General features: G+C 40.5%; 1 protein-coding gene across 2 annotated transcripts in view; it reads left to right on the forward strand.

The window, feature by feature from the left end:
• ARHGDIG (Rho GDP dissociation inhibitor gamma) overlaps positions 1 to 22471 on the forward strand; it is a 45875-nt gene extending 23404 nt beyond the window's left edge. For both annotated transcript variants that reach the window (XM_075179177.1, XM_075179176.1), the window contains exons 2-6: positions 6023 to 6202; positions 15524 to 15607; positions 19254 to 19330; positions 20492 to 20555; positions 21825 to 22471. In XM_075179177.1, the coding sequence (XP_075035278.1) occupies positions 6028 to 6202; positions 15524 to 15607; positions 19254 to 19330; positions 20492 to 20555; positions 21825 to 22024 (600 nt within the window). In that variant the 5' untranslated portion in view covers positions 6023 to 6027 and the 3' untranslated portion in view covers positions 22025 to 22471. The remainder of the gene's footprint in view (positions 1 to 6022; positions 6203 to 15523; positions 15608 to 19253; positions 19331 to 20491; positions 20556 to 21824) is intronic.
• The last annotated feature ends 1299 nt before the right edge of the window (positions 22472 to 23770 follow it).

Consider the following 23770-nt stretch of genomic DNA (forward strand, 5'->3'; position numbering starts at 1 on the left):
CCAATTAAATCAGCAGAAACTGGCTACGCCGCTGATGCGTGAGGTGTTTTTGTGCAGCGCTGCAGTGAGTTTCCATGTTTTGTTTTGGTTTTTTTGTTGTTGTTTTCTTCCTTCTTTTTGCTTGAGGTAAAGTTAAATATAATTAAATATAACCCATACTGAAACCATGCGCCCTATTGCCAAATAATTGTTAAACAATTTTATCTTTTTTTTTTTTTTTTTTACTTTTTAAAGCATCCAAGAATAGAATTTTTTGTATATTTTACCTTTTTATGTTCAAAATTTTACCAATGGCAACTTGATCATTAAAACACACGAACACCATTGAAAAGAAAACAAAAAACCTGAAGTCACGTACAGAACTTTGTTTATATAGAAAGTGCATGCTGGCTATCTACATTTTGTGATGGCCATAAAAAAAGACCGTATTTTGATAATTGCTTTCCTGCACATAACATCGAGAAATAGGAAAAATGTCCTTGTTATAATAGGAGCAGGCAAGTTGTGGAACTTCAATTCTCTTCCAGCCTCTGCCTCTAGCTGGTAGAGTATGCTGGGACTTGTAGTTCCCCGATGAGTTGTTGAGCTACAGGTTGCCTAAGCTGGTTTTAGAACACTGTGGTTTGCTGTGTACTGTGTACTGTGATTCTGTCCTTTATATTGTGTGCCTCTATTGTGGTAACTCTTCTCTTTTACCGTCATCAATCCGGGAGTTATCTTTCTTATTTAGTTCTATAGCGCTACGTTTCCTATTAACATTTCGGACACACAAGTTGAGGAACCTGACTAAACTTAATGACTTGACCCAGTTTTCAAATCGCAGGATTAAGTTAAAACATTTCTAGCATACTTGGCCCTTACCTGCCGTGGGGGCGGCCATTGTGGTCTGAATATACGTTCATTGGAGTGCAGCCTTCCTATACATAGGGCACTTGTGTCATCGCAGCGGGAATCCCCATATACAAAGTGTACCTGTTCGCTGAAATTTTCATTTGTGGTTTCCAGTTTGATACATTTTTAATTTTTTCCGCTTGTACATACCCTCTTGCAACTTGTACTATTGTCTTTCTGCCTTCCATCTGTGCTTTTCAGCCATGTGTTTACACAATAAAGCAGACATATATATTTTAATTGTCCAGGGGTATGACAGAGTTCTGTAGTGCCCTCTGCATGGGATAAAATTGCTCCAGAGAGCAGAGTTGTTAGTCTCAGCTGCCCTTAGATACGACACAACTCTGTCCGGCGCTATACAGATGTATTATATTCAATAACTAGATGTACTATGTTGTATGTTTTATTAGTAGCAGGGTACATATAAGCCAATTAAACTACTTATATGTGTGATACCCCAAGATCTGAGTACCCTGAGGTGTATCTATGTGTAAATATATGTGTGTACTCATGGCTGTGTTCATGTACCTGCCTGGTTAGATGTGGTCACATTTGTTAATTGTTATAGGTGTTTATAAAGATTTAAAAAAAAAAAAAAAAAAAAAAAAAAGATTCCTGGAGGGAGAAGTGACAGTTGGGAGTGGTTGGTGGTTGCCGGGGGTGACGGTTGGGAGTGGATGGTGGTTGCCGGGGGTGACGGTTGGGAGTGGATGGGGGGTGACTGTTGGGAGTGGATGGTGGTTGCCGGGGGGTGACGGTTGGGAGTGGATGGTGGTTGCCGGGGGGTGACGGTTGGGAGTGGATGGTGGTTGCCGGGGGTGACGGTTGGGAGTGGATGGTGGTTGCCGGGGGGTGACGGTTGGGAGTGGATGGTGGTTGCCGGGGGGTGACGGTTGGGAGTGGATGGTGGTTGCCGGGGGGTGACGGTTGGGAGTGGATGGTGGTTGCCGGGGGGTGACGGTTGGGAGTGGATGGTGGTTGCCGGGGGGTGACGGTTGGGAGTGGATGGTGGTTGCCGGGGGGTGACGGTTGGGAGTGGATGGTGGTTGCCGGGCGGTGACGGTTGGGAGTGGATGGTGGTTGCGGGGGGGTGACGGTTGGGAGTGGATGGTGGTTGCGGGGGGGTGACGGTTGGGAGTGGATGGTGGTTGCTGGGGGGGTGACGGTTGGGAGTGGATGGTGGTTGCGGGGGGGTGACGGTTGGGAGGGGATGGTGGTTGCCGGGGGGTGACGGTTGGGAGTGGATGGTGGTTGCCGGGGGGTGACGGTTGGGAGGGGATGGTGGTTGCCGGGGGGTGACGGTTGGGAGTGGATGGTGGTAACACACAGACAACACTGGGGTAAGACAAATACATTAGGCGTTCACACCCCAATAAAAAGATGTACTTGTCCTGCCTGACCCCAGGTATCCACAGTTACCTTCCTTTTTATATTTGGCTCCAAAGTATCTCCAAAATTATTGCTAATCTATTAAACAAATTTTTATTTTTTTATTTTTTTTGTTTTGTGTCTTTCCTCTTTTTAGTTAACTTTTTGTTTTTTGCCTTTTATTTGCTGTAGACAGGCTGTGTATGAATATTTATAATGAAACGTTTCTTCATCTGATGATTAGTACTTTGAATATTGCTCCGCTAGAGATGTCAAGTGTCTCCTCTACCTTAGCATACCGATATTATAAGCAGGAGTGTTTCTTTTCTTGCGGAGGGTGTATTTGTGTGCAATCATTTTGGCTCTGAAAGATATTTTGCTTTTATGATTAGGTCCCTCGTCCATAACACAGCTAATATATTACTCTTCTCTTTTATCCCTGTGTACAAGTTGAGCGTTGTACCTAGATGTAATCTCATCCTCATGTATTTATTCAGCTTGTCTGTCTTTGATATGATACAGCTTCCTGTGAGGCGCTGTGCGGCGGGCTGCCGGGATAACCTGCTTATCTCTGGATTTTCTGCAGAGCGACTGAATATATTTTCAGCTTGGTAGTTTAGAGGACTGTCGGAGATATATACGATTGCCTTATAATAGTGACACAAATCTGACATGTTCGCTGTGTGCAGTAATACAGTCATTGTACGTGTTATTTAGTTGTGTGGCGGTGAGGTAATAGAGTATTGCATTTTGGCAAACGTTTTGATCCGGCCCACTTTGGTTTGCATTGTTCACATACTGCTGTGTTTTAATGACTTCTGCTTTGCTTCTTTTTATTTTTTGGATAGAACCGTATCCGCAAAGCAGTTTTGTGTCATACTCAAGGGCAACAAAAATTAATTCCTTTGTTTAGGGCAGATGATATAAAAGCTTTGCTGAAAGATGCAGATGGAAGCCAGTTAGTCAGATCTTCTGTTCCTTTATGAAGATTTACCTTCCAGTTGCTTGGAGGTGGTATCCTGTTTCTTATCCATCATCATCATCAGCTATTTATATAGCACCACTGATTCCGCAGCGCTGTTCAGAGAACTCACTCACATCAGTCCCTGCCCCATTGGAGCTTACAGTCTAAATTCCATAACACACACACACAGGTTAATTTGATAGCAGCCAATTAACCTACTAGTATGTTTTTGGAGTGTGGGAGGAAACCAGAGCACCTGGAGGAAACCCACACAAACACGGGAAGAACATAGAAACTCTAAACAGTTAAGGCCATGGTCTGGAATCGAACTCATGACCCCAGCGCTGAGAGGCAGAAGTGCTAACCACTGAGCCACCGTGCCTCCCATTGTAATATTATGGTGATTGCAGAATGACTTCCCAGGAAACTGTTCTTTGACGGCTACATTAATCCGTTTCAGCACAGTCATTCAATACGTTCTGCAATAGGTATCTGATCTTCTCTTGGCGTGAAAGAGGTTAAAGACTTAGAAGATTGCCATTTAGTGGAGATAATACATTTTTAATAAAGCCGCCAAGCCTGGAAGCAATGGAAGAGCAAATAATTCTGATTATGCAGGGTAGAAAGTCCTGGGCAAGTTATCTTTTTGCTGACTGATATCGAGAAAACATAGAATAACAAAGAGAGGCAGGTCAATATCTGAGCTGCAGTGCTTGTCCTATGGTATATGTCTAATTCTCTAATATTATAATAGGATTGAATTCACAAAATTAAATATACATGTATCCTACTACTTCAGTTAGATGAGGACTTACTTAAATGCCAGTTCAGATGCATATTTGTTTTTCATGACTCGTAAGCGCCATGGCACGTCCCCCCAATTCTAGTATTAATAGGGTGATTTATTATTGTGTGATTGGCACCATAATCTGCTGAAAATCCTGTAGTGTGTACCCAGTTTTAGAGAGTCTGAGACAGACCTGAGAGAATAGAGCTGGAGAGATTACCCGTTGAGACTGACTGCTGTGCAAGGCTTTTGTACAGACACAATAGACGCCAGATCACTCAAATGGAGGGTGATTGTTGTTTTATTTTTGTAACATTGATTACAGAAAACCATTTTCTTCATGATGGTAGTGTCCATTTCCTTCCAGCTTCTTCAGTGTCAATTTCTCAAAGGATTGGATTCCGTATTTGGAGTTTCTGATAGTAACGTTCTGCCAGCTGTACTCTGTACTTCACTAAGATGTTTGGAATCTTAACCTTGAAAGGATTCTATAGGTTTTGCTGTATAACGAATGTATAACATTATCCTAATATTCCGCTGTTGCTAAGCAGCCATCTAAGTTATCATTTGTCATGTGTCACCTAATGCACAGTTTAACTTTGAGTGGCCGAGTGAATTCTATTATTTACTAATTAGTTTTCCTCTACTCTCTGCCTCCGATCAGATCACTTTAGGTTTAAGAAAGGGAAAGAAAAAAAAATAATCCTACTTGTCAATAGATTTAATCTGCAATTAAAGAATGTTTCTCCAAGAAACCCCCAGTGCACAGAAGTGATTTATTCCACGGGGTGTGATAATTGTGATTTATTTTCTTTTATTTCTCATACCGGAGGCATTAAATGTTTGTTCTTAATTTATGTGCAGAAAACATGCTTCATATTTAGCGTTAATATAATCTATGGACACGGATCAAATTTGATGTGAAAAGGTTTTGATGACTTGGGATGGTACCAGAAGCCGGCAGGTAGCCAACTAGAAATGTCCGTTTAGCTTAATACCTAGAAGGAAGGTAGTCATGTTGCACCAAACTTGGATTTAAAAATAAATAACTAAATAGTGATCCTTAAATTCTATTGTTGGTAACCACTTCATTCCAACAATTTCAGAGTGAGATTTATAAAAGGACAGTGTTAGAGCATTATTTTATTCTTTATGGTCTGAAATAATAATGTTGCTCTGAGGGGGGGTGGGGGGCGGGTATTCAATTAGCCGCAAAGTTTCTCCAGAACGTCCGTAAGACACTTTAACAATAATCTCCCCTCATTTTTCCTCACACCCTATAGAGCTTCAAGGGAAATTAATTGGAGATTTCTACCGGAATTGGCGGCAATGTGCGTGGCGCGATGTTCGTGCTCCGCATCACTAGCCATTAAATTCTTCTCCGAAGCGTCTCACAATTCCCACTTATGTTCACAGCTGGTATAAGGGTAGGACAGTCCAGGCATTTGCCTTGAAGCAAAAAGTTTTTGAAAGCCATTAGAATTTCAGTGGTTTAAAATGGATATTTTGGAGCTTGATTTCTGGGAGACAAGTTCTGTGTTCTTTTCTTGTTGCCACCATCTATATTAGCGGCAAGGACACCTGAGCACCCACATTGATCAATAATTCAGAATAAATAACATTAGATTTTAGGTTTGTGTTCCCATGCAGCTTTTAACGTAAAGGTTAACAAAGTATAACCGTCAATGAATTTGGTGATCGGATCAATTTTAACATTTTATGGTTTGAGTAAAGCTGTAATTTAAAGGACAACTCAAACCAAACCTGAATTTTCAGTGAGGTATAAATGCACTTATCAGGTGGATTACTGAATAAGGTAAAGTAATATTTTGCATTTAAGGTTTAATCAAATTTCTTATTGATGGCTGTGGTCCAGTACGAACTTTGCACCTAAGTGTGATGTACTATAGCGATCTACTGGCGTTGCCTACAAATCTTGGCTTGATTGACCGCCTACGGGTCGGAAGTAGCACAGTAGACCATCTTTCTAACTAATCTCCTTGTACTTCCAGACATAATGGCTGACAAAGATGGAATTAAACCCATTGAAGATGACGGAGAAGATGAGCTTGACCTGAATTACAAAGCTCCCGAGAAGAAGTCTTTACAGGAGATCCAGGAACTTGACCAAGACGATGAAAGCTTGATCAAGTACAAGCAGACCTTGCTGGGAAACTTACCGACCACCGTGGGTAAGTGACACAGCGATATCTCGTGTACAGTCTGTATTTAACGATGCCACTAAACTGGCCACTCCTGGGACATAGATATCACCTATGGGCTCTCCAGCATATCGGCCAAGGGTTGTAACCCAAAAGTTAGGTAAACTGTTACACCAGTAACACCATTGAATTTAAATGAGGTTATTCCCTAGATGTGGAGAAATATGAAAGTGTTCTTTGCGTAGAAAATAAAAACACTTATTTCCTGCTTATTTATATGGAGTACTGATTTAGTCGAAGAACAAATGTGGTATGTATTCTATTAAAGTGAATATATTGTGGCATTAATTCAGTCAAACCCACTTGTCAAAGGCTTGACATAGTTATGTTATAAATGGCTTCCCTTGTTTCCACGTAAGAATATTCTTGCATATTTGTGTAATAATAAATTTCTTATTAATAAACACAGATGATCGTAGCATAGTTATATATAGTTTCACCACCTCTGGGGCCGATCAAATTTTTATTCCTTGGCAAATGTTTAACCCATCGCGTTCGTTCCTGTCCCATTGGAGCTTACAGTCTAAATTCTCTACCACACAAATACGCGCACAAGTTTGAAGCTTTAGCCGGCATCTCAACTATAATCACTTGTGCATTATATTATAACTAATGTATTGCAAGGTATTTTGCTTTACACAGCGAGAGATTTTCTCTGTGACCTGAATGTGACAGTAACATAATTTTAGTGTAGAATTTTTTATTTCATGTTAAACCTTTTTCTGAATCAGGCAAAATGTGTTCTAACATAAAACATAACGGGGTGTTAAACTTGACACCATTGACCATTTTATATTCCGTAAAACATGAGTAAACCGATATTCTGCTTTGTAACAAGATCATATTGTACCACAGTGTAACCCTTACAGATACTTTAGACAACACCCCTCGTTATAATTATATATATTTTTAATATATTTTATTTTATTAGAAATAGTGTGACTTTAAGTCTTCACTTTAACTACGAGAGTCTTTGATTCCGTCATCTAACAATTCATTTCGGCATTGATCATATTTTTTTTTTGGACGGAGTCTGAGCAGATCATATATCTCCCTGATCATACTTTGTACCACTAATTCAGAACTGGGCTTGGAAGTGTATATATAATATTTTATCTTGGGCCTATTGTTTTAATTCCCGACAATCTAGTCCCCATCATGTGCGATCAGCCATCTGTGCGCCGTGCCGGTGGGTGAACGGTAACTAGGGTTTAGGGCACTCTTTGAGGTGGTGCGAGGCTACACAGATGTGCCTTTTGCAGGTGATTTATCACACTAGCTAAGCAGGGTACTTATCTGCAGATCCTTACAGAGAAATCTGGGGAGAGTTTTTAATAGAAAAGAGGAATGAAGGGTTTAAATGGATTCAAGAGCAAAGTTCATTGTGAAATACCTTTCAGAGTCTCTGCAGCGACCAGGCTTGTAAAACGGCCTTATTCTGAGCGCTGCACGCAGGAGTATTAGGTGATGACAGCGGCCGTTTATCTCCGGAGAAACCTGTCTTATTCTTGATTTAGAGCTGGAAAACTAGCAGTATAAAGTATATCTCCTTTTGCGGTCTTTGCTGAATTAACTAGGACTGCGCAGTGTGAACGATTATTTATAACTTGTTCCTTTTTTTTTTCTTCAAAATCAGAGTGGATTATTGAAAAAAAATAAAAAATAAATTAAAACAAAAATGTAAGTCAACTACACACTATTTTCCACTACCCCCTCCTCTCTCTGGCGCATTCTCTACCTCCCTTTTTTTTATTTTATTTATTTTAATTCCCCTTCCCATTTTGTTCCTCTTCTTGCTCTGTAGTCGCACCATTACATCTTTATAGCAGATGTATCTGTGTTTATTATCAGACATCAGAAAATAAGCACCGTTACTGACCTACGCAGAGATGGAACAGTCTGTACCATGTTCAAACCAATTCTTTATTCCCACTGAGATCTGGTTTACGTTTATATTTACATTTCCGTCGCATAGTTGCCAACATTATAAAATATATTTGACAAGGTCCCTTTGCTGCTGAGCTGCGCATCCAAGCGAGTAATGCACAATACTCTTGCAGGACCTTGGAGCACTATAAATCCCCATCATACTTTGTTCAGTGAATGCGGTAATAGTGTATTTGCATTTTACAACACTTGTTGAAAAGCGATAAAGCTTAGAAGATCAGAATTTATTATACGAATAGCAACGGAATGTTGAACAGTTCCTAGTTTCTCAGGCATAATGGTAGATTCCAGTGAATTGATAGCATGTGTTCTGAACCAATATTCACAAGACCGGGGCATTTTAATCAACCACAAAGCAAAACTTACAGGGGGCATGGCCTGACCGCTACAAGTTAAATGTTTGGTCCTGTTATTGAACCTTTCACACAACAAGTCCCGACAAGATCTAGATATATCGTCACAGACTGTTAATTACGTTGGAATAGAGTTGATATTAAATTTGTGGTGCTAAAGTGGTTAGCCTGCAATATTCGTGATGGGACATAACTCAAAAACATACTGTTGGGGTGCTCCTTTCTTAAACACCTGTTCCAAGTAGGTGTCTAGAAGAAATCGTAAAAGAAGAAGCGCCAAGCAAAGCGTAGTAGCACAAATAATTTAGGTAACGAAGTAAATCCACTTGATATCCGCGTACCAAAAACAAATCAAAAGTCTGGCTTATCTGAAAATTAAAAGTTCAGGTGTCCTCTTCATAAATCCATATAAGACTTAGTCTTCAAATCGATCAGAGTACTGTTCAGCTCAAAGAAAGATAAAATATATCATTGTGACCAGAGGAGCTTACTCCACCACCCGGTTACTGCCCACTCCTACTGGTATCGCCTTCCCACCAAACACACGCTGACTGTGAATGCCAACTGCTTAGTATTTGTAGGAGAATTCCAATGCCACCACTGGGCTCCTTTGTGGTCCTTAGAAGTGCTTTCTTCTGGGGTAGCTGCTAAAGCTACTGCAGCGCCTCTTTGTTGTGGGCTGGCTGGTACCTCCTGACTGCTTACTATGGATCAGGACTGCTGGGTTGCGGGCAGAGCGTTGACAGAGAAGCTGGTTTCATCACAGGACAGCCGAGGAACGGATTAGAGTGTAGGCTCTTATCTGTAGGTCACAGGATACAGCAGGTAATAGCCTCAAGCTGAATCTTCAAACAGTGATGTTTTATTGCTTACGTCCCGACAAGGATTTTGTGCACACCCGTTAGTGGCACTGGTGATCATCCAGAGGTTAGAGACGGAATGATGCTACAAGGTAAAAAAGAGCTCTTTATATACAGTTTTACACACCCTGGCAGGAGGTAATCCAGCTTCCTGCCCCTTTAACCAATCCAGGCTTCTTCTTCCTGCCTGCACATAAATCAGCCTGGAGGGGTTAACACCATCTTACATTGCTGCTAGTGGCACCACATTGTCTGAGATATTAGGTCGGATATTTAACATCAAGATATAATATCCCCTAGACTTGAGACAATTTTATGCTTTAACAAAATTTACATCAATCTGTGATTTCCCGAATCACTTGCTGTTTACTTTGTTCAGACCGGTTCTAACACTCATGATGAAAAGGTAATCAAACTGTGTATTCAGGCCAAAAAGTGTCAGTCACTCACAGTGGGAAAAGGTCTAATTAGCATGAGGCTCCCTTTAGAAGTTACAAAACAGATTTCCTCCAACCAATTTCTATTGCATTGTTGTAGCAGAAACGTGTTAATTTATGATGCATCACAATATTTAAAAAAAAAAATTGGTACATTTGCAATGATATACAGGGGTGCACTCCACCCCTAATTGAAATAAATATCTACAATAAGTTATTTCTGCATGACCCAGCCACACTCATAATGTAGTATATTATGGAATGTGGAGAGATTCATAAGAGATGAGTATATGTGTGTACCACAACGGGCACATGATGAAGCTTGCAGGAAAGCTTAGTATTAAAACATCAGGTTTTAATATGAAAAAGATTCAATAAACACATAAAATCATTAGTACATCATGCAATACATTCAGTATAAAACATCAAGGCTTATCTGTATGAAGTCCATAGAGATGGGACCTTTCTGGCCAGAAAGAGGTGTCACAAAATCACTAGGTCCAATCGTCAAATAGCGAGACGTCCCGATTGTGGACCCTACGCGTTTCGCATGGACTACTTCCTCAGGGGGTTTAATCTAAATGCATGAAAATCAGCAGTGTATATATAACGCCCTACAATAAATCTTGTTCTAATCCGTTTGGTGTAACGAAAGACACCATCGCATCCGAGGTGCGTAAGTGATGTACGCCTGTTCTTAACCCCATCACGGTGAACTCCATTCAGATCGGCCTTGATGTTTTATACCGAATGTACGCATGAATGTCCATATCTGTGTTCAAGGTGTGTTCTTCTCTAAACATGGAAACCGTCTCTTCCCCTCCATGGTAGATTTCAGATTAACGTATGATGGGTGAAGGGGATAGAAGGGAAGTGATTCGATTTTCTTTGGTGAACGAACTGAATAAGTTCCAGGTTTATATGGGATCCATGGTACACGTCGCTCGTCAACTCTCAAAACACCCAAAGTCATGGTTGTAGATAATGTATCTGTAGCCTTTCTAATTGCTAGTGTTATATTACCATAAAAATATATTAAAATTACAATTGCGTCCGGGTATCTTAAGCGCTAAGACCCAATTTCAAAGCGGCCACACAATAGTTTTAATATCATCGTCCACCATTGTCCTAGTTTATTTTATTCCTTTTCAATACAGTGTCTGGCACGTTGAGTCAACCACAAAATGTTTTATTTGATAAATTTAGCTTGTCTGGCATTCAGGTATATGTCAGTATGTCTGTAATTGGTGTGTTTAACATTTTAGACCTGAAACTTGTACACGGGTAAATGGAAATGTCCTTTTTCTTTAGCCCCCAAAGCATCTCGGTTCTTTAAATGCCAATAACCCGGATATCTATTGTGAATTGTGAGTGATGGAGCCAAGCCCATGTCTAATAAATTAAATTGTGATCCTTCTGGAGCTTGCAGAAAACCATTAAGAAATCTGCTTCCTGATTGAATTACACGTTAACGTTGGCTGCCAGTAATATCCGTATAGAGCTTGTGTGTCAGTTATGTGAGCTGCGATCAGTTCATGGCCTGAGATACTGAAAATAAATATAATATCATTTATTTATTTTTTATCAAGAATCAAGCTTTTGAGACTAGCATATAGGCTTATTATGGGAATGGTCTGTAACAATATGGGAATAGAATTGATGTAAATATTTTATTGAACTAAAAAAGAAAAATGTGTTGCTTGATTTTGCTTAGCAATAGGTTACATTAGCTTTACCAGTGGTGAATTTTAAGCAGCAAATCGAGGGCTCGTAGATGCCTTTCTCCGTTGTGCCTTAACACCTAACCATAGAGAGATCGCTGCTCTGTGTTTTAATCCAACTCTTTGTGCACGTTGGAGTTCTACAAAACAAATGTCGAATCAAGTGGTGGAAAATGGCGCGTGATGTTTTCATGGTCTTCCGTTAAAAAAAAAAAAAAGCACTTATAGTAGATATCGTTTTAGATGGGGGAAGAAAGGGGACTATCCTGGGAAAGCAGACACATGGAAGACCTAACCTTACACTTGGGTGATCCACTGAAACTGAGAATGCCCTTGTGTAACCAGTTAAGGCTGTGTATTACAAGGTTAAATGTTCTATCTGAGATAAATGAAGTGTTCATACTTGCTACCTCGCCTAACGTGGGATTTAAAGCTGCTTTAAGGTGGAGCTTCTCTACCTGGCATTACTTTTGTAGGAGCCTGGGTTTGTGTGACGGGCTTGCAGCCTCCTAGTTAGCAGTAATACTCAGCATTTACTGTTGAATTTAAGACCAGGAATGACCAACGGACCTATAAGTTTTAAAACTGTTAAATAACATAATGTAGACATTGGTCATCCCTGTAGTCCGTAATGGAGGGCATGTAGATTCAGCTTCTAAGAAACGCGAAACAATTGTCTATGCAGCTCTAGTTTATGGGCTTGGTAGAAAAGGCTTTTGTCTTGAATTTCAAGCTGTTTTTCTTTTGAACTCGTCCACTGTTCGTTCTGTATATACTTTTGAGATGTTGTTGATGGTAATTGATATGATTTCTTCCATCCTTCTTTCATCCATTTTTCCTGCATTGTGACTTTCCCCAGGTCTTGGTCCCTGCATGTGCGTGTTAAATCTTCCAATGACCTCTATGTAATGTATTTTGTAGACTTCTTTCACAGGCAATACGTCCGTTCCTATTGGTTTCAGCTGCAGGGATGATTGACAGCTGTGTTATCGGAGCGTTTGCACCGCAGTCGTTTTTTTTTGTCTTATCAAAGTCGTCCCTAATTTCTCTTATACTCCCCGATGGCACTTCCCTTTTGCGCGCCTTTAATAAATAATAGATGAGCTCTCTCTTCGGCTGATTATAAAGCGGTCTCTAGCTGCCCTTCCCTAAAGAAATCTCCTGATGCAGCATATACAAAGCTTTTATTAACCTGAAATTATGCTGGGGTTTGTGTTCAAAGACCTATATAGCTGTACACCGTCGTCCTGTAAATCTGAGAGTGCCGATTACACACCAGCATTAAACAGTGTGAACATACTAAACTCATTCTTTGGGATGGATTACAAAAAAGCCCTTTATAGGGAGTATATGGTTTGCAGTAGCATAAATAGAAGCCCATTGGTTCTAGTGTGCCCTCCCACTATTAGATGGCACTCTATGCGCGCCAGTGAACTGAAAACACAGGCTGGCACGCAGGGCAGAGGCCCGGCCTGGTGGCTGGCGCGCAGGGATCAGCTCCACATATAGAATGAAACAGAGGGCGCACTTATCCTGCAGCTTAGAAAAGGTTAATTGTAACTATAATCACAAAACGGATGTCCAGAGCCTTATCTGACAAACGCGTCAGGAGAAAACAAACCGTCTTCGAAGTGGTCGACCGTGAAAGCGTCAAAAGCCTCTTGGTATCCGATTCAAAACACAAAGGCAAGCAAACCGGTTAAAACTTAATTACAATAAAATATCCATTAATGCTTATACTTTACCCTAACGCGTTTTGGAGTAGCAAGATACATGCAGAAGTAGCAAACCAGTTTCAATGGTTCGCACATGTGAAATGGATAATTAACAGACTGATGAAGCAGGAGGGAGCTTGTATATAGTAATTTCATGTTTATTATTCAGCTCAGTCATACGCAGCCTTTTTATATATATTAATTTCAAATAGAGGATTTACTTGCTCTTTAGCTAACTGATGGCTATTCACACAGTTTTATTAACCCTCTCCCCACTCCATTGGATCATCTTCTGAAGTGTAATTTACTCTCTGCAATAAAGATGCATATAAATGATCTCACATCTTCACTGCCCACAAATGAACTGTGTGTGCGAGAACTCTGGTAATGTTGTATGTTTTTATGAGCATTCTAATTAGAAGGAGGGAAAACTCTGAATAGAATCCCTGAGCATATGGTTCTTTGATTGCAGAGAGGGTGTCCATGGAGGGTACTGGATCTGGGGATACCCATAAGAGTGTCCAGTATTAGGACTACGTTCAAATTGTGGGATACGTTTTCATGCTTCCAATTTGGTGATAAAGCAGAATTTAATGTGTTTGATCACTGGCGTCCTTGGGCAAAGCAAGTTCTGAATACTAAGGACTGTGTGTGGGAGACTTTGAGACCATAGCATGTATTAATAGTATGTTCATTTTTAATTTGCTGCCATTTAATTTTTTTTTATTTTTCTTTTTTTATTTTTTAACATAGCCATCTCTAATACACAGACTATAGGATGGAAACCCTGTAGGAAGCTGGGTTTATGAGATAAGATTTTTCTGCCTGATCAGTTGTAAAAGTTGCTGATCTACAGCTGTTTACAGGGAGTTCTCCCTCTATTAATATGTATTCTATCATGAGTCAAGCAGCTCTGAATTCTGACTTTTCCTGGTGTCTAGGGAAAACAGGGTGGGTGCTCCCCCTATTGGACTAATTATACTATACTATATTATTTTAAAAAAATGTCCCAGATTTTTAATTACAAGTGTTATAATCCGGTTGCCACATATAATTCACATCTATAGGTCAGCCTCCATTCATAGCCAACCAGTGCAGTTTTAATTTCCCCAAGATTGTCTTACTATATTACAAAATAAATATTGATATTAAATGTGAGTTTGTCACTTTTTGGACAAAAATGAAATAATTTCTCTGTTCCTATGTAAGATACCCCTTTAAATCTGTTTGGTTGTTGTAGGCAACACCTCCTTTTCTACAGGAGTCTGTGGCACAGGTTTCAAAAATGGGTCCCTGGCAGCACAGAGTATATCAGGAGATGAGTGATGTGTTAGTGAGGACAGGGCTGCATGTGACAGGGGCAGTGACATGATGTGAGGAGGGGAATGGAGGCACCAGGAAGCCACAGACAGTTATATAGTGGAAGGAGCAGGGTCCCCTGCAGCACAGAGTAGTGCTGTGAGGTTCCTGTGTTATGGTGCAGGAAGATTGTGGTTCCAAACCCACATCCGTCTCTGTGGCTTTGACACCTAGGGCTACATGCTGCTCTTCACGGGTCTAGAACATGAGGAGGCATCTGCTTAACTTAGTATCTGGCTCTACTGCTTTCTGTCATATTTTCAGTCCTTGGCCACACCCGATAACTTAATTCTTGGCACTAAATTATGTCCTACCCACCACTTGCCACCCGGCTGTGCCCTCATTATTGTAGTTATATACACACAGAAGAAAGCGTGCAAGGGGAGGATGCATGTAAGAATGTGACGGAACAGTATAAGTAGCAGAGGAATCGCCTGTATCCATACAACTTTAGGGGGAGATTCAGTGAGTCTTTGTTTTGCTAGCACACAATGCAAAGAAAAGGTTAGAGCCCCTTTAAGTTGTGGGGGGTTATTTTGGTTTTTTTTATGTATTTTTTTTTTGCATAGTAGTCATTTGTGGCTCAAACTTTAGCCCATAGATGCAGGCTTTATTTTCAGGGTTTAAACCAATTTAAGCCCGGGAGGGGGGAGACTCTGCTCATCAGCCTATATGGAACATTTTAAAGGAAAATAAATGCTGGTAGCCCAGTGACTCTGAGAGAGCCCAGTATAGGACCGAGCCGGAGGGCACATGCTGCCCAGCCCCTGATGGTTAATATGTAGGCTAATGGCTTTACAGTTATAATGATTCCATTGCTAATATATGATTTCTCTGTATCTCTTGTACAACTGTGACTTATATATTAATGTATTTCGCATCATATTTTGTTTTTCCAGATCCTACGGTCCCCAATGTGCAGGTAACTCAGATGGCTTTAATGTGCGATGAAGCTCCAGGGCCCATCACTATGGATTTAACAGGTACAATTGCTGATAATTCAAAGCTAATGTTTTCCTATTTCTTTTTTGTTTCTTGCGCTTTCCAAAAGACCACTCGTTTTAGTTTATTTATTTTTTTTAGAAAGTGCGGAATTCCTGTAACGGAGAATCTTTTTTGACTGTCAGGATTTTTAGACAGAGGGTCAACTTTGTAAATAAAAAAGTGTGGGTGTTTGCTGGTGGTTTCAAATCTGCTGATTTGTGGTAGATTACAAGCCACCGTGACTATGTTCTATGTAGAGGACTTCATACAAACCACACTTCCACTAAAGAGTAGAGTCGTTAGATACATGTGATGTGGATACACTCCTGGATAGTGTATCTAACAAATTAAGTTATTCTGGCTCTTGTATTTACCAAATAGACCTTATGGAGGGGAGGAGGGGGGATTCAATTCAGGGGAAGTCCTGTAGGAGTCTTGCACGTTGTGTGGCTGTGCACACACTTTAGGGTATTGTGGTACATTCTGAGGGGTTCATACAGGTCCTTTTTGCTGAAATGAATTTTTTGCTTATTTGTAATAACGTTCTAGACCGTTTTTGAGACTTTTTTTTTTTTTGTTTTCCCTCTGTAACAGCTATGAGCAAACTTACATCTGCCACCCCTTTCCAACTCTCTATGGGGCAGATTCAATTAGCCGAGAGGTGCTGGCATGGCCTTGCTGTCCAGCTCCGCATGTTGCCTGCTAATATAGAAATCCCTGCTCATTTTCTTTTCGTATTTTTATGGGACGCATGGGAAAACAAGCGGAGATTTTCGTAAAACTCTGCGCCGTGATGTTGCAACCTGAAATCATTACATACATGAGACGTCTGGGGTACTCATCCATCTGTGGCTTCACATTAGATCATAATCATTTATTTATATGGCTGCCTGTATATTCTGTAGCGCTTTTTTGAACAAACACAGTAATAAAACAATACTGTGTAATACAGAAAGATGGGTAAGAAGGAAAGCAAGCTTACAATCTATAGGGACAATAGGAGTCTGATACAAGAGGTCAAGTACCACACATTGCATATTGGTCCAGCCAGAATGCAGAGTTATATAGTGCCTAGTGAGCCATGTGATCAGTCACACAGCAATGTTGATCAGGGGGTGGGGGTCAGAGGGTTGTTGTCTTGTGTTTGCTGTGTAAAGGGTGATAATATGGTAATCTAGGGAGATTAAGAGGGTGGTTGAGGAATATTATAAACTCGTCTGAAGAGGTGGGATTTCAGTGAACGCTTGAAGGTTTGAAGACTAGAGGAAACTCTTACTGTGCGAGGGAAGGAATTCCACAAAGTGGGTGCAGCCCGAAAAAGTCCTGTAACCGAGAATGTGTCCATATACCAAAATGGAGTCTTCCATTTGGAAGCTAGTGAAAAAGACAACGTACATCAACGTCTTGTAATTATTTTCTGCTAAAATGACGTGCCAATTATGATGCGTGCCACATTCATTTAAGACTATTAAATCAGTTCATGCAGTTATGTATTTCTGACAGATTTAATTTTATCTGATAAGAGCTGTAGGAAGCAGAAATTGGGGAATTGATATCTGCATATAAACGGTTTAGTGTAAATGTACCATATACAACCATAACGGCTCGTCCTTCATATTAATTTACTCTCCCTGGAGAAGTTTGCCATTTATTAGGAGGTGTACATTAACCGTTCCTTAACATGTACCGTTATCTCACCAGGAGCTGCATTTACCACATATTACTCTGAAAAGCTGAGTCTGGATTAAATGCAAATGTTTAATAGTTCAAAGGCATTTGTTCTCCAAAGCGTTTTTAAGGAAGACAGATGATTTTGTCTTAGACAATTGATACCTTGGGCTAGATTTACTAAGCTGCGGGTTTGAAAAAGTGGGGATGTTGCCTATAGCAACCAATCAGATTCTAGCTGTCATTTTGTAGAAGGCACTAAATAAATGAAAGCTAGAAGCTGATTGGTTGCTATAGGCAACATCCCCACTTTTTCAAACCCGCAGCTTAGTAAATCTAGCCCCTTGTGTTAGATCCTGTGGTGGACTGGTTGACATATGGGCTTGCTTTATTATCGATCACCTTGGATAACTCCACATTTACCTCTTCTGCTGCCTCTATTCCCCCCCTCTGATTGTGTATTGGTAAAGCCCACAAGTGCTGTGTTTATATTTTAGTCCTCTTGTTTATTGTGAGAGAATATTTGCCCAGAAGAATCTGCAGAAATTTGTAAGGAAGAAATGGATCTATTTTTTGTTAAATTAAAATTTAAAACAAGATTTCCAACAACATTACTTCATTACAGGACCGGAGCAACTTTGCGTCTCGCTGGAATCTAATGGAAAAGTAGCCTGTAAATATCTAATCTGCTATCTGGAACACATTTATAGGAACATAACGTGCAATATTCTGATTATCAGTCACCGCTCCTTTACTGATGTCGACTTTATGCGATGGAAACTGCTCCTCGCACAGTTACACTCTCCCAATGACATCACAGAAGTTCAGCGCTACAGCCACACCCCCCCCCAGTGATGTCATCATTCACTCTGGGCTCCTCCTTCCTTGCCTACACGGTTTCAACTAAAGAAAATCAGTACACCGATAAATAAATTCTTTATATTTTGTCACTTCGTTGAATTGAGCTTGGGGCCAAGTGGTTTGATTTTTATATTTCGAATCTTATGAAATTTGGTATTATTAATGGTTAAACTAACTTTTGCAATTACATTATTAAAACTAGTATTTTGGCAAGCTACAGCTCCGGCAGTTGTGGGACTCTCAGCTGGCCTTGCTAGCTTGTGCACAAGTAGGCTGTATGCTGAATTGTTGTAATATGTGGGTAAACTGAAGAGTGAGGATATCTGTCTTTAATCAATAAATTGTCTCCCTGACGGCCTTTTGTTTAAAAAAAATTAAACCAGATTTTTAGCAGCAATGCTATAGTCTTCTAATAGGAGAATTCCCATTTACTTTTTCCTCTTGGGCCCCCAAATACGGGAACCGCTCAGGATTCAGAAGACCGGTCCGCACAGAGCTACTTGTATTTGAGCTCTTCCAATGTTCTCAGTGGCAGGGTACTGAGGGGGCTGTTCAGTCTAACTCCTTTAACTGTCAACACATAGCACAAAAAGCCAAGAACTACCGCTATTACGGGTCTGTTTCTGATTAGCACACAGAGCAGTGCCACCCATTTTGAAATGCATCCATCAGTCGGCAAAACCTGGGATTGAAGAGCTGATGTAATAGGAAATAAACATTAAAGCATCACTTTGGTCAGAATACAGAAGACCAGAAAGCACAGCTCATGATCCAGTGCTCTAGTGTCCTCTAGTGGTTTGATTACATAATTACAGACTGAAAACCAATATATTGTGGGAAGAGGGAGGGATAGATATCAATTGTGTATGGGGGGGGGGGTGAACTATACTGAAGAATAACCATTCTTATGATGCATTATACTTATCCGTTCATATATTACGTTTATGTGAATAGTCTGTATTTGAGACCAAACCTTTTCGGTCGTGATATTAACCAGTGATCATCCATACTATTGTTTTCTGAACACTGATCTCTGGCACAGAGGAATGGTGTGTGTATTGTGTATATAATATGTAACTGCAGGTTGTGCATTAACAATATACTTTTCATTTGCAGGTAATGTAGCGTCCCTAAAGGAACAGACCTTCGTATTGAAGGAGGGTGTGTGCTACAAGGTTAAAATTACTTTTGCGGTAAGTTAAAATATTTGAAAATGTGCTTTACATATTCCAATAGACACTTGAGCTATGTGTGTTCCACAGTAGTTATTTAACTTTTGCTTCCATTTTGTGATAAATTACAGAAGTGGTGTTCTGGCCAGATGTGTCCACTAACAAAAGCAATTTGCCTCCACGCACCACGTCGTGGCTCCTCTGCCCCCTCCCCGGGTCGTGGCTCCTCTGCCCCCTCCCCGGGTCGTGGCTCCTCTGGTCCCCTCCCCGCGCCGTGGCTCCCCTGGTCCCCTCCCCGCGCCGTGGCTCCCCTGGTCCCCTCCCCGCGCCGTGGCTCCCCTGGTCCCCTCCCCGCGCCGTGGCTCCTCTGTCCCCTCCCCGCGCCGTGGCTCCTCTGTCCCCTCCCCGCGCCGTGGCTCCTCTGGTCCCCTCCCCGCGGCAAAGTGCTGATATTTCTGGTTCACCTGTGAGGTCCAGTACCTATACTATGTTCTAGTAATAAAGTTCTATTTGTCCAATCTATTCCTTAAAAAGTTGTGGAAGCGGTTTTGTGTGCTTTATAAGGAAAATAGATATCCGCTTTTCTCTTCAGACCGTATTATTTCCTAAATGTGTAGGGTTTGTTTTTTGTTCTTTTTGGGGGGAGGGGGGGGGGGGGGGTTCAGGCAAAGTCTGCCTCAACAACTTGCTAAGGAAATGTATTGGTTAAGAATACTTATTCTTATATATTGCTAGAGATATGGGAATAATGTATTGCTTTTGATTGGATGAACTAGAAGATACGATGAGCATTTCATCGTATGACCACATCCACGGATCCCTGTTTGGTACAATTCAAAACCAACTAGATCTGTGCAATCTGATCTTCTGATCTCAATCAGCTAATCCAGCTTTTCGTAAATGGCATTTATCCACATATTGGTCATCTAGATTTCGATCTGAACATTATTAGAAATCCCAGTCTGTAATGCCTACGTATCCTGCTAATATCTCCATATTGGGCGCAGTATGGCCGTCTCTGTGATAACACATGTGGACGAATTTAGCATAATAAGTTCTCCATTTCTTGGGGGGGGGGGGGGGTTGGGTTTTTTTCTTTTTTGTTTTTGTTTTTTTCCCCTTTCCATGTCCACAATCTTAAATCGCATTCAGCTAATTTTTCTCTTTGCTTTTTGCTTCTAGGTAAACAGGGATATAGTTTCTGGGTTGAAATACGTGCAGCACACCTTCAGGAAAGGAATCAAAGGTATTCTGTTCAGTGTGCAGACTGCAGTTGTGATATCAATTGTGCCAGAATTTCTATGCTTCCCTCTCGTGTTATAATAAGGGCTTGATAAATTAGCAATTTTATGTTTTTTTTATTGATCTTTTGTGGCCTAATTTTAAAATTTGTGTGTAAAATATAAACATAAATGAACCTATTGTATTTCATTACAAGAAAAAAAAAGTTTCACTTGTGATCGTATTCTGTGATTTTTCTGTTTTCCTCTTTAAGATACAGTCACATTATATATTATTATATATATATTATTGTTGTCCGTCAAATAGTGAGAGCAACTTGCGCGCTTGTCGTTATCATGATCAATTAATCACTATGACGACCACTGTTTGTGTTCTTAGTCCCACAGACTGTGAACTGAGCAAGCGGCTGTTGAAACGGTCTTGCGTATAGAAGCCATGTGTGCCTCTGTGACTATCTGACCGTTGGTTTAATAGGCGTTTTAACCCGCGCTCGTTTTCCGTTTAATACACTTGAGGAAATGCTTTGCTGCCCATTATTATTATTCGTACCTTTTTATAGCCAGGGCACATGAAATGACTTATGCAGCATTGATTTAAATCGCTGCTACAAAATGTTGAAGTTTTGACGCTAAGGTAATCTATTTAAATAAATACCAGTGGCCAATGTATGATCACTGTAAGTGTTGTTTGTTTGTAGCAGTCAAGAATGTTGTTAGAGATGGTGGCAGCAGATTCCGTAGCGCTTTACAATTGGGAGCAAACCGTAATAAAACAATACCGGGTCATTCATTCATACATACATACATACATACATACATACATACATACATACATACGTAGAGTTAAGAGGGCCCTGCTCGCAAGCTTACAATCTATGGGACAATGGTTTGATACACAAGGGTAAATGGGTACATCATATTGCATATTGATGTCTGTTATGCAGATGGAGTACTCTTTATTGCAGAGAAGACCTTGCTATCGGACTGAATGTTTTGTTGGCATTTGCAATCAACGTCCTGAAAGTAGCACAGATATTACAGGTCACCCTTTGCCGTGGTGCACCATCCGCGGCAACAAACTCTACTCCATCTGTATATAACTATAGTATCCAAAGCCATATTGCTCACGATGGATTAAATAATAGTAATACCTGCTCAATCTCGTTCTGTAATAGCGTTTTACCAGTATGGGATAATCATAGAATCAAGACATGTATAAACATATACTAATGTTTTAGTGTAATTAACGAAACGTGTTCTGTTCTGTTCGACAGTTGATAAGGAAACGCACATGGTCGGCAGCTACGGGCCCCGGGTTGACGTGTACGAATTTCTAACGCCTTTAGAAGAGGCTCCTAAAGGAATGCTTGTCCGCGGGACGTACCACGTTAAGTCCTGGTTCACAGACGATGACAAAACCGACCACTTGTTCTGGGAATGGAACATGAATATAAAAAAGGAATGGAAGGACTAGATTGAACCCTCTACGACTCCCATCATAATTAGGGGCAAATAATACCACATATTTCAAATTGTACAAGATGTATTATGGTTTCTACATCTGTTTTCTAATAGTTACTTGTAGTTTCTAAAAAAAAATAAAAAAAATAAATGAATAACTCTGCAAACATGTAAAGACAGTATTTAATAAAAAGATAAATCTAACAATTTTGGGAGGGACAATGTTAAGAGTGGGTTTGTCGATAAAGCTAGGTGATTATCAAATTTTTTTTTTTATGTTACAGTAATTGTGTTACTATAATATGTTTTTGTATTTTTTAACACCTTGGTGTCTTTGGCACTTTCTGCCCCTGGAATACATGCCTTGCATACTCTTAAAAGCTTACAAAATGTGTGGTTGACTTAGTTGTTAATGATCATCGACCCCCTGTAAGAATAAATAAATGTTTTTCTTTTCAAAGGAGAATTCCAGTCTCTCTCAAACATATTACCCCACACAACCACCAACAATATGGTAGGGGTCTCTTCCTTTCAACCACCTGCTTTACCCTATAGGGTCTTGTTCCACAGGCAGCAGTGATCCAACGCCTTGGCTCACTTTGACGATTCCGTAGACTCAGATCCTCGGAGAGTACACAAAGTTGGGTTGCAAGGGCTGAGAACAAATTTGACGCAAACTGTAAGGTGCTAGAGAGAGAGTCCAGAGTTGTAGATCTGGTTGAGGAAAGAGGGATTGAGGAAATTGTTTAGGTAGACTAGAGTTCTCCTTTAATATTTTCTCTGCTTATACTAGCAGTGAAGAAGGGGGGGGAGCTATTCACAGGAAATCTCACTATTCCTGAGGAATTCTGGGTGAGCTTCATGCCTTAGTTGAAACAAAAACATTATGGCTCATTTCCATTGAGGTCTCTACTGATCTCCTATTAATAAGGCATTCATACAAGCCCCCCTCCCAAAAATGTATTTGGATGCTCATAATCATTTGTGTACAGTACTTCTCTGGAATGTCCGCGTAGAAGACAACCAGGTCATAGAACTTCATAAGGTTTCCTAGATCGGAGTGATCTGTCGCAGATGCTAGCTAATGGACAGACATTGTACAAGTTGGTGGAGTCAAATCACAAAGAAATGGTCGATGTCACTAGACACACACAGGAGAATAAGGGACTTGACATGTTATGCTATTTGAGCTTTTTGACCCATATTAGCAGCCATTTAATCATTGGTTACCAGCCGTATGATGGGGGTTTTGTTGTTTGTGTTGGGAGGGAAGAAAATAACCACATTGAGAAAAAAAAAGGACAAGTTACAGTGAAAAGACACTTATAACACTTTCAGTAATAAAAAAGAAAATGCCCTTAAATCATTATTGTATAGATTGTTTTGTTGTGTCGCTTTTCTGCTTGGATATCCTGTTTAAATAACCTGCAGGTGGTTACTGCCGTCGGTGAAAAACCTATAACCTAATTTTGGACACGCATGAGTTAAAAGCCCTCATGTTTATGGCCCCAATACAAGTGCATGCTTCAGTGATGCACTCCAAATCCTTTTCTCGGCACTCCGTAAACCTAGTCGGGAGATGTGTGGCCATTGGTCTGTGCCCATGGGATCTGGAAACTCTGCCTGAGCAGCAACCGGTCAGATAAGTCGACCTAGTGGTTTTACCTGCTGCCAATTTCCCCCACACACACAAGTTGTGTTGACGAAATCAATCACTGCAAAGTGTCAAATGAGTTCTGGTTGATCTGTCATTGAAAAG

This window comes from Mixophyes fleayi, chromosome 7 (assembly GCF_038048845.1).
Source record: "Mixophyes fleayi isolate aMixFle1 chromosome 7, aMixFle1.hap1, whole genome shotgun sequence".
Lineage (NCBI taxonomy): Eukaryota > Metazoa > Chordata > Amphibia > Anura > Limnodynastidae > Mixophyes > Mixophyes fleayi.